The sequence below is a fragment of the Solanum verrucosum genome, unplaced genomic scaffold, assembly GCF_900185275.1.
Source record: "Solanum verrucosum unplaced genomic scaffold, falcon-dt-bn FXZP01000108.1, whole genome shotgun sequence".
Classification (NCBI taxonomy): domain Eukaryota; kingdom Viridiplantae; phylum Streptophyta; class Magnoliopsida; order Solanales; family Solanaceae; genus Solanum; species Solanum verrucosum.
In genome coordinates this window covers 1070007-1081974 of record NW_026020274.1, presented here as the reverse complement: position 1 = coordinate 1081974, position 11968 = coordinate 1070007, and the positions used below count along the sequence as shown (strand labels likewise).

General features: G+C 34.1%; 1 protein-coding gene across 1 annotated transcript; it reads right to left on the bottom strand.

Moving 5' to 3' along the window:
* Window positions 1-1254: 1254 nt before the first annotated feature.
* LOC125834144 (uncharacterized) lies at window positions 1255-7616 on the bottom strand. Its single transcript, XM_049513336.1, has 3 exons — window positions 7285-7616; window positions 3702-3782; window positions 1255-2004 (listed from the first exon to the last, which is right to left on the bottom strand). The coding sequence occupies exons 1-3, from the start codon at window positions 7441-7443 to the stop codon at window positions 1609-1611; spliced, it is 636 nt and encodes a 211-aa protein (XP_049369293.1). The 5' UTR covers window positions 7444-7616; the 3' UTR covers window positions 1255-1608.
* Window positions 7617-11968: the final 4352 nt, after the last annotated feature.

The window sequence follows — 11968 nt, the reverse complement described above, 5'->3', positions numbered from 1 at the left end:
TTGGTGGTGCACCAACTTGATTATGTGGTTTACTCTTAGACCCTACTTGTTTTTGCAAATAGCACCTATATAGAAATTTGGAATTTGGACCCCCCACTCTTTTATTTCCCTTTTTTATCTTCATTTCTAGCTTTAGCTTTGTATAATTGTGATTTGTGCCGACATGCCCATGTCAAGCCTTGTTCATCGACCAACCATTGTGATAGACTGGCATACTGATAGTGTGGATCAAAATAACAGAACCTCATCCGTAAGCTAATAATTGCAGATATGATAAGAAAATCAAGACAAAACGTCTAACAGATAGTAATTTCTACTCATACCGCTGATGGAAGATTATGTATTTGCGTTGCTGCCGACTTAATAAAAATAATTTTGAATCGTGATGAGAGGAATAAGAGCTCACAACATCTGAATTTGGTGTGTTAAAATCATCCTCTTTCAAAAACTGGATTATTAATATTAAAAAAAAGTCCATCTAAGTAAACATTTTGGTATAAATCATTCTAGTTCCTTTTTTCTTCTTCTATATATGTCATACCATTTGATATGTGAGGAAGAAATTTGTGTACAACCATTCTTTGTCTTCATTTATCACTCGTTCAATTTCCTCTTTAACAAGTGTTTGATTGATAAAAGACATTAAGGGGGGTCATCTATAACAAAAATAGCACACTGTGAGTTGATGGAACTAAAAATTGCTTCATACATTTTAAAATTTTGTATTATACATGGGAAAGATAAATGAGGAGAAAATTACAAGGTGGGGAATCAAGATCCAACCGACTATCAACAAGGTGTGTTGCATTCATTTGCTTGGCGTGAACACCAAGCAAATGACACTGGGGAAGGAATGTGAGAAAACTTGTAGACATTTATATATCATCTAACAAAACACTATGGAGATGGGATAGGGTGGGGATTCGGGGGTGGTGGAGGTGAGATGATCAAGGGGCGAGGATTGGAGGGGCATTGAGTGGGTGGAAATGAGACAATGAACTTGGAATGTTACTCATGCAACTTAATTCACCTACTTCGATAAGGAAAGTCATTTTTCTCATTTTTAGGTTTAGGAACTTGCGTTCTTGAAGAATATTTTTTCTAAAACATATCCACATTCCATACCAAACACACCCTAAATGAGCCTTCAAGCGTGGAAAAGAGTGTAAGGGTCTGAGCTGAGGCAAAGATGCAGAGTATGTCAATTTGAAAAAAAAAGAACATATGCAATCGAACGTCACAAGTCACAACAAATGAGCGCAATCATATATCTATATATATTTATACCCTACTAAAGTTATACTCCATAAACATCATAGAAGATCGAAAAGAACTAACTAATTCAACAGAAACAACAGTGTATTCAGCAAGTATTGTGCCCATCACGTTACATTTTACGCAAGAGCACATGTGCATGTCAACAGAATGATGATTTACGAGCCAACACGAACGCACCTTTTAATCTCTGAATCAAACAGCCAATTCAATAACGGCATTTTCTCCCTGACAACAGCTGCTACACACGACAATCAATCAACCTGAACTTGCTGCTTGAATACCACGGCATGACAAGAAGCAACTCCAGAAACATTCTATTTACAGACTACTTCAGTAAGTAAAATCATGACCAGGGCTATCAGAATGCATATCCATGGACGCATCAGCTGAGTTATAGCTATTGGACTCCCTATTTTGGTGGTGGAGGTTCGTTTCGTTGTTTCTTGCTCCATTTGAAGGCTGAACGTTGTTTGAAAAGTAACCTCCTTGAGCAACTTGATAATTCTGCAGGCTTTGCCGAACAGGGCTTGAAAGAGCATTTGAGAAAACATAATTCTTCGATTGCGGATCATGATCTGATCGTACACCATGTCCTGGAGCTGCTACACCAATTGAGCCTGAAGAGACTGGGAAGCCTGAATTTGCAAAATGCATTGGTTGAGAATGTTGGTTCTGCGGTGGTCTAGGCGACATTGAATGGTCCTCTCCACTATAGTCCAGTTCCGACTGACAAGTTAAATGCACTTTCAGATAAGATCAGTAAATGCACATTCGGACAAACAACATACATATCAAATGTAGAAAAAGTAGGAGGATGTCTCAGATTATTATGACCAATCATTCACTGAAGATAGAAACTAGAAAAGGATGAAAACCGGAAAAATAAGGAAAAAATGTTTGCAACCTCCACATAATTTTCAATTCAGTATCAGCACAGTATGAAATCAGCTTCTCACACACAGAATACAGGAAACTATCATCAACTAGGGTACTATTTTTCCATTATAACAAGGATTCAAAGATGCATGATCTCACGAACTACATTTTTTTAAAACTGGCAACTTATGATCTCCCGAATTACTTGCAAAAAGATTTTAATAGTATTATAAAAAGACCATCTTTTCAGTACCTGATAAATTTTGTGCTAAATTTAAATAAGACATGCACATGTACTCTTCAACTAAAAATAGGCAAATGGAGAGAATTAGAAGGTAAGCACGAGAAGCACTTATACAAATCATTTTTCTTATAAATAACACAAGTCTATAAATCGTAACTGAAGAAAATCAGATTTTAATCATAAGTAGCTTGAATGGTAGCTGTCTCAAATCTTCTTCTGGTCCAAATTTCCATACCATATCAATTACTACATGAATAGTAGAATGCCTGGCATTTGTCATTGGCCGCACGACGCAGGTTTTTCGTAGACAAATGCCTGGTATTTAAGTGATGAATAGTAGAAGGGCGGACTATTTACCTCCGAGTATCTAATTGTGCATCGTGCCCTCGGAGATTTCTCGATTATCAAGAAAAGTGTAATTTCTTTGATAAAGGAAAGCACCATAATGCAAGAGGTATTCTCAATTGAGAACACACAATAGTACAAAACGTAGTGTTGATCATCATTTCGTGGAATTTCACGACGAGGAATGTTGAGTAAGATTAAGAAGAACTACATTCCTTATCAGAAAAGAATTACCACAAAAGAATTCAATTTGGATGCTAAGCATATTATATATGCCCTACTATCTGGTAGGTAAAGGTCACAGAATTGTGAATAAAAGTGTAAGTTGGGAACTTTCCAGTGAATATATGAATTCTGTTACTTCTAGTGGAGGAATAGAAATAACTGGGATAAGGTGGGAGCATAAAACTGATGCATTTCAAGCATACAAACTCTGAAAGGAGGATAGCTAAGAGGCCACACCCTGGTGAGCAACGGTGAAACAGTGAGTCACCAGATTGGCAGATTCTATGAACTGAGTAGTTTGTGCGCCGAATGAAAGTTCAGGTCAGTTTCTATATCTTCTCTATTTCATCAAGAATTTTTCCACCATTCTTATTCCCTTTGGGCGTGGTCCCTCCTGAACCCTGTGTGAACGTGGGATGCTTCATGCATCAGGCCTCCCTTTCTTATTCTAATAATAATCAGTCATTTTAGTTTTGAATCCCCCAAGAAGATCAAATCCTGGGTCTACCCACTTTCCAGTGGAAAAGGGATGAGTTTTCTCTATGAAAGGAAACTGAGCTTAAATAGAGATCGATGGACTAGAACACCTCAAACATCTCGCTATCATGGATCATACTGCTCCTAACCAAAGAACAAATCTCACGAGCTATTTTCTTAGCAGATAAAAGAACTCCACAGCATATAACATGAAAGATAAATCAAAGAAATCAACTTAAAAGTTAGCCAAGAGAACCTGAAGGTAGTTCATCATGTCAGCAGTTGTTACTCTGGATCCTCCCTCTTGTTGCCTCAAGATCCATTGATACATTTTCTCCTATAAAGACATGTTGTATAAGGTCAAAAATAAATCTCACAATTCATTGGAAACTAAACCTCCACAACCTAACTAGATCATTCACTTTAAAACATAACAAAGCAAAATGTCTAACAGCAAAAACATCATAAAACCTTAATAAGCACAAGGCATAATAAAAGCTTAGAAATCAGTTAAAAATAAAATAATAATGAAAGCTTAGAAACAATATGTACTTGCACGTTCGTAGCTAGATTAAAGGCATAACTATATTGTAAATTTGGGAAATAATTATCAGTTATCACCAAGTCCAATCTAAAACAAAAAAAAAAAACTGAGGTATTAATGTTTTGAATCCTAATTTTGTTGATGCATCCTAAGATGCTATTCGACCCAAACAGATTTTCAAACTGAATTTGTTATGATTATATGTATTTCGCTACAATCAAGTTCTATCACTTAAATGAGCTAAAGTTCTGTTCCAGATGATGGGGTTGAAGAAAAATGTACTGGCTAGCACAGCGATTAGCATCCAAGGACCTACACAAGCATCGTTTAACATTTAAAGTTTTCCCCCTTTCTTCTTTCTTCTTCTAACACTCTTTACTCTGTACCATATTTCTTTCCACACTACCCTTTCCTGGGAGCTAAAGATTCCTTTAGCATTTTCGGGTCTTTTGGTTGGAAGTCTTAAGAAAATAATCTCAACATAAAATTTTGCATAAAATAATATTGTGTTTGATTTGAGGGATTATCCCAGCTAAGGGCATCCCATGCATGTTTTTTTGTTTTTTTTTTTGATAAAGCATCCCATGCATGTTTTTCCCTACCATACTCCTCCTCCAACTTCTCTAAGCCTCAGCTTCTTTCAGCACAACACATAACCTTCATGTATATCACATGAATGGATTATCACTTGTTTATCTAAAAGCTATTAAAGTTGATGAATACTCTCTTATGTCAAACTAGCGACAAGGACAATGACATATAACCTTAGCATTTAGGGGCTTTCCCAACTTACACGCTTCCAATCTCCTGTCTCCCATTTGTCAGTGCGTTCAGTAACTAGTCCTAAGTATTTAGTGCTTTTTCATCATTCTTCTTTTCCCTGTTATCCATCCTTATCCTTTACCTTTGCTTCTTAGATGCTTCTATTTGGCTCTTCTCTTCTCTTTCTTTTTTGGGGTGGGGGGTGGGGGGTAAGGACTTATATTTTGGTTCTTCTCTAGCCCTTTCTTTCAAGGGAATCATTCCACTTGAGCGCATAATGTGCATGCTTTCCACTTCTACTCCTCCCCCAACTTCTCTAAAACCTCTGCCTGTTTCTGCACAAACATACCTCTTCATGTATATCAATCACCCACTGCTTCTTTCCTTCTATTAGCTGTCTACCAATTGCCTTCTACCTTTTATCCTTCTCTTGTTGGTTCGCATTCAGAGCTGCCTATCCAAATTCTATAGATGTTCCATTTTTGATCGGTAAAATTCAATTGATGTCTAGTTATTATTTTCATTCTTCACATCAAAACCAATCAATGACCTCTTATTTTATGCTATGGCCAAGGCAATCTGATGTACAAATTTAGCATTTAGGGATTTTCCAACAACCTCTTCCATCTCCAGTCGCCCATTACTTGGTGTCTTCAACAAAAAGCTATCCTTAGCATGTAGAAATTGTTCACCTCCAGCCATCCATTACTTAAGAGTCAACAAAAAGCTATCCTAAGCATTCAGAAATTGTTCACCTTTCTTCTTTTCCCTGCTACCTATAATATCCGGCTTTGCTTCTTCAAGCTACTTTTGTTTTGTTCTTTTTAATCCCTTTCTTGCAAGCATTCCAACTGAGTGCATCAGGTGCATGCTTTTCCCTTCCATACTCCTCCCCACGTGTCTTCACGTATACATTAGCCAGACACTCCTTCCTTCCTCTTGTTTAATCAAGGAATAATTTCATCAATTACAGGGGGAAAACCCCACGTACAAGTAGTTCTTGTGGTTTGGTCTTCTCAAGTACCTATCTAAAAGTACTCACAACAATGATTAGTACTCTCGTTGTTTGCCTTAAGCCAATCAATGAACTCTTACTTCATGCAACTGGCAAAGGCGAGGCTATACAAGCCTGCAATATGGGTTCCGAAAGAGATCAAATCAATAAATATAGTTTTCACAATGTCGAGCTCAATCATTCTAATATTTGGATACAAACTGTAATCACTGAGCGTGACAAACTTCAAAAGTTTGAGAATTTGGTGTTGGAAGAAGAAAAATCTGCAAAGAGAACAACAAACCAATTTGAAAACTCTTGAACCAACGGAAGCAACCAATTTCTTGTCACTTTCTATTCAGTGTTCTATAGATACTCCAGAAAACAGATAACTTTTGGTTGCCAGTAGAAACTGCAAAATTAGACCAAATGTACCTTATAAAGCCCCACAACAAAGACTCAAAGAATCTTTTTTAAGCCAGAGAATGAAGAAGTATGAGTTGGCATAGACATGACACATACAACTCAAGCTAAGAACAAGCATTTGTCTAACCTAACATGACACCATACTTTTTAAGACAACCTTGGACTGGACCAGATGATATTATTGTCCAAAAAATAATAAATATCTAAATGTGACCAAGGGGCATTAGCTATCATCAAGAAATGAGGCTATTAGTCACTGTCTCAAAAAAGGAAGTGAGGCTATTAGTGCAAGATTTTTACATGACAGTTGTCTAATTGTGCTTAACCATATAACAATTGCAGACATCAATAGAATTCCTATAGAGAAGAGAAGACACACTGAAAACAACTAAACAAAGAACTTAGCCCCATCATTCATACCACACATAAGCTCTCCCATATTAGCAAGGGTTCAAAACATTTAGAGCTGAATCATTCAGATACAAACCAGTTCCTACTCTTAAATACCAGAATGAAGAGAAATTGAGTCCCTCTTAGGCTATTATTCACTTATTAACCGCATATTCAAACAACATTACTAAAGTTAATTGAAATGCACATTTCTCGACAAGTGAGGTGTCCTAGGGGCTCCTGTTCAGGGCTAATGACAAGGAGACTAGTATTTAGGTGGGCAGGTAAAGGGGCAGACTCATACTTCCCTGAATTCCAAACCTGTGGGCCGATTGGGGTTAGGCCAGTTCACTCGGATTTATTATCCAAAAATAAACAATCATGACAACTGGGAATAGCATAGTGAATCATCTGATAGGGACCTCCATCTTCAACCATGAGGTTAAGGGTTCGAAAAGCTGAAAACCCCACTGTTACACTCTGGATAGAGATAGATTCGGTATTGAGGTTTACACAATATACATATATCATAAATTCTTCACACTAAACCCTCAAGTCTCAAAAATACACAGAAACAACAATTCCATAATATCAGCATTAATAAAAACAACTCTTTTGCTTAATCAATCAAATGTAAACATAAAGGGTTACAAAAACAAAAAAAAAAATTAACATATATTTACAATTAATTACTTAATTAAACAAAAACATATAAATAAATACCAATCCATGTCGTTCACCGGCCTGAAATGAAAGCTTCTGTTGATTCAAAGCCTGACTATAAAGCTGTGAAAGCGAATTCGCTGCGCTACAAAACGTTGAGTACATAGTTCGATCCACCTCATCGATACTCGATGCCAAAGACTTCCTCTTCTTCGCCATCTAAACCCCCAACCAAAAAAAACAAAAAACAACTGACTCTACGGTTGGATAACTTAAGGTTGGATGAATCTCCGGCGATCGGACGGCGAGTATAAGCGGCGGCGATAGGCCAATGAAGCGAGGAGGCGTGAAAACTGTAATTGGAAGCTAATGTGTATAGCTTTCTTATAACAGCTGCAAAATGTTTTTGTTTTGTTTTGTTTTGATTCCACTTGTGAAAGAGAGAGGGTGCATGCTAAGTTATCTTGTGCTAGCACTTACTTTCTCATTTTCCACGTGGATGCTTATATGTATTAGTATTAATTAAATACATTTTCGTGACAATTGGGCATGTCGGTAATATGGATTTGGCAAATCCCACTTGTTTAAGGTTTAATTACGTGTTTCACTTTAGTTTTCGAAATTATATTCCCTACTATATTTACTTCATCCTATATACTTATATATTTAATGTATTCACTTTAATTTTCGAAATTATCTTCCCTACTATATTTAATCCATCATATACATATATTTAATGTATTCAGATACAGACGAATTATTAATGTAATCTGTTTCATATACATTGTATTCAAACGTGATTCACATGTATATTAGATATACTAATTCTCTCTCACCTTTTTCCTTATGTATTTGTATTTTTAGAATGTATTTGGTACTATATATATATATATATATATATTGAAATCTGAACGAACGGTGAATCTGACTTGAAATTTAATGCAAGATTATTAATTAGTGAGAAAAATATAATTATTTCAACTATATATAGAGTGATTGACATATGTTTGTGTAATTAGATAGATTTTTTTCTTATAAAAATGTCCCTTTTTCTAGGGTATTATTTCAGATTTTATTCTTACTTTAAACTATGATCCTTCCAAAATGACATTAGACTCAGATTTTTAATGTATATTCATGTGTTTCTTAATTTCATAGGAAAAAAATATTAGATTATTTTCTAATATTCAAATTCCTTATAAAAATTTGAGAAAAGATATCAAATACATTTTAAAATTGTTTGAATAAATCAAATACACAGTCCAATTAATCTGGTGATCTTTTAAGCCCTCATCATCATGTATATCATACATATTCAATTATATATATACTAGTAAAATTATTCGCACTTCGCGCGGGAATTTAATATCACGGAATTTATAAAATAATACTTAAAACCTATCAGGCATTAAAACTAAAAAACTATATTATCTTACATACAAGATTATGTAGTAACAAACATTAATAATGTAAAGGAAAATAAAAATCATTACATCTTATCATTTATCCTTAATAACATAAGCATAAATTAATGATTGTAATAATACATATCAGGATCTGTAACATAAGCAATAGTGTCAGTGAGCCACTCAATAGGAGCAAAGTACACAAATATTTAATTATGAAGAAGAAGAGGAGAAGGACGAGGACGAGGACGAGGAAGAAGACGAGGAAGAAGAAGACGAGGAAGAGGAGGAGGAAGAGGAAGAGGAAGAGGAAGAGGAAGAGGAAGAAGACGAAGATGAGAGGAGGAAGAAGACTAGGAATAAAAGGAGGAAGAGGAAGAAGAGGAAGAGGGGGAAGAGGAGGAAGAGGAGGAAGAGGAAGAAGAGGAAGAGGAAGAGGTTCAGAATTTTCGTTGTTTTAAAATGAGAGGAATCCCTCTATTTATAGACAGCAAAAGGCAGTGTGAACAAATATTTATTGAGCCTTATCAGAAATGTTACAACTATTTGAAATAGTTGCAACCCTTCGGAAAGGTCGCAACCACAAATTTTCAAAAAAGTCGCAACTCTTCATTAAAGTCGCAACTTTTCATAATAGTCACAACTTTTCATAAAAGTCGCAACTCTTTATTAAAGTCACAACTTTTCATTAAAACCACAACTTTTCATAAAAGGGGAAGGTTAGTTTTGAAAATAAATAAACTAAAAGGGAATCCTGGTTTGTAATGGCGCCACGAAGGTGGGCCTAAGGTTCTCTTTTATATATATACTAGGTAATTTACCCGCGCTTCGCACGGGCATAAATAATCTTTCTAAGCTTTTGAACAACAATCGACTATTATAAGAAAAAAAGAAGTAAATTTTAGTAGGTTTTTAGAACATTTCAACAGAAATTAAATAATTTGACATTATCACATATCTCAAGAATTGTAAATATAAAATTAATGATTAAAAATATCTTGATATCTAATCATTTTTATCTTTTACATAATTTATCATAATATCTGTTTGCTGATATAATTGTCTTGTTAAAATTGAGTGATGTTTTTATGTAGCGATTAAACATCACTTTTTCTATTTTTTTTTGTACATGAAAAATATAGAATCTAATAATTTTATGGTTAGAATAACTCCTTGTGAAAAAAAAATTATGTGAAAGTTTTCGATAACCAATATTAGTTATAAATAAGTTAAGATCGTTAAAAAAGGTACACCACAAAAACATAGATAAATTTTTTTAGAGACAATCTACTTGTCTGAGGTCAAAAGTTCACCACTTTTCGTTATTGTTACTTTGTTACTCTACCAAAATTTATAGAAGGAGAAAAATAAATTTGAAACAACATCGAAATAATATTGTTGACCCTTTTAGAAATTCATTCTTCATTAAACTGCTTCTCTGAAGACCCTTCTAGATGCTTCATCAATGCAACTTTACAACTTTTTTCAGAAATATGTATGTAGAATTGTTGCATTATGAAAGCACAAGTAGATCAAAATGTTGGATTCTAGACTCATGTTAAAGAAAAATTCTCGAACATTAAAAAATTAAAAATGAGTCTAACCAAGATAACTAAAATGCTCAGCAATGACTTTGGACATGAAGGACAACAAATCTATTTTAATAGACATATCTTTTGTAGTTTAAGATATTACTTTTATTTAAAGTAGGCTTTGTTTCATATTATTCAAATTAAGCTTGCCGAAAATAATCATAACTCACATAAAAAATATTTAGATGAGCCGAATGAGAAGGAAAAAAAGAAAAAAACATTAAAGGACGAAAAACTTTGTCCAAGTGAGATCATATACATACCAAACGAAAAATAATCAATACAATTTTAAGGAAACAACAAAACAACGAGAAAAAACATACATTAAAGGGAGTAAACTATGAGATATCCAATGATGATAACAAATCATTTTAACCAGAAAAGTTCCTATGTTTTGAAATAACATACCTCAAAAAATTGACTAACACTTCAATCAACTTTCAATCCTTAAAGTACTCATAATATCCACTGATAAAATTTAGTAAAAATAGATAACAACAACATAAAAACCAAATTATATGGGCATGCAAAGTTATTAACTCTTAGAGGATTTCCTAAAGAACACAAAATCACATTCTTGTATGTGAAGGAATGACATTGTTGATGAAGAAATTAGAGTTTTGTAAAGGCTTTTTTTATTGTACCTCAACAATCTCAGTAGAGAAAACTTGATTGACTACTCAAATAACGTTTGTTATTTAATCTATACTACCAAATACTTATAACAATAACTTTGCATAAACATAAACAACAAATTTTAAAGCATGTACTCAAAAACAACAATTAATAATATAAGCATAAATTAATGATTGTAAAAAACATACCAGGATCTTCAAAAATAGAATGAAACAGAATGGAAAAAATCGAGCCCATTGAATGCACAGTGTCCCCTTAAGGAAATTATTTCCCTCTAGTACCCGATGTTTAAAGGAATAAATCCTCTCAAGATAAAACGATTTTATTCACCAGTGTATTGATACAAAATCAATAGTGTCAGTGAGTCATTCAACAGGAGCAAAGTACACAAATATTTAATTGTCAAGAAGAAGAAGAAGAAGTTCAAAAATTTCGTTGTTTTAAAATGAGAGGAAAGTCCTCTATTTATAGACAACAAAGGGTAGTGTGAACAAAAAGTATTCCCCTCTGGTACCCGATGTTTAAAAGAATAGATCCTCTCAAGATAGAATGACTATTCACCAGTGTATTGATACAAAAACAATGATGTCAGTGATCCATTCAACATGAACAAAGTACACAAATATTTAATTGTCCAGAAGAAAAAGAAAAAGTTCAAAATATTCGTTGTTTTAAAATGAGGGGAAAGTTCTCTATTTATAGACAACAAAGGATAGTGTGAACAAATGATTGTTGTGTCTCTTCAAAAAAAGTTACAACTCTTTGGAAAAGTTACAACTCTTCATAAAGGTCACAACCTTTCATAAAAACCACAACTTTTCATAAAAGTGACAACTCTTCATAAAAGTCACAACTTTTCATAAAACTCACAACTTTTCATTAAAGAGGGAGACTAGTTTTGGAAATAAAATAAATTCAAAGGGAATCATGGTTTGTGGTGGCGCCACATAGACGGGCCTAGGGTTCTCTTTTATATATATATATATGTGTGTGTGTGTGTGTGATATAAAAAGAGTGGCATTTTCCATGATAATTTCGAATTTTGTGTTTTCTATTTTTGAAACGTTGGTGCCTCTTTTTAGATAATTTTTAGAAAATACTTTCACCATG

Bases quoted from the DNA above. Each gene is read 5' to 3' on its own strand.
- LOC125834144 (XM_049513336.1), bottom strand. From the start codon at position 7,443: ATGGCGAAGAAGAGGAAGTCTTTGGCATCGAGTATCGATGAGGTGGAT. The intron at 3,783-7,284 runs GTATTTATTTAT...ATGTCTTTATAG, and splicing joins CCGGTGAACGACATGGATTG to GAGAAAATGTATCAATGGAT. The intron at 2,005-3,701 runs GTTCTCTTGGCT...TTAACTTGTCAG, and splicing joins ACATGATGAACTACCTTCAG to TCGGAACTGGACTATAGTGG.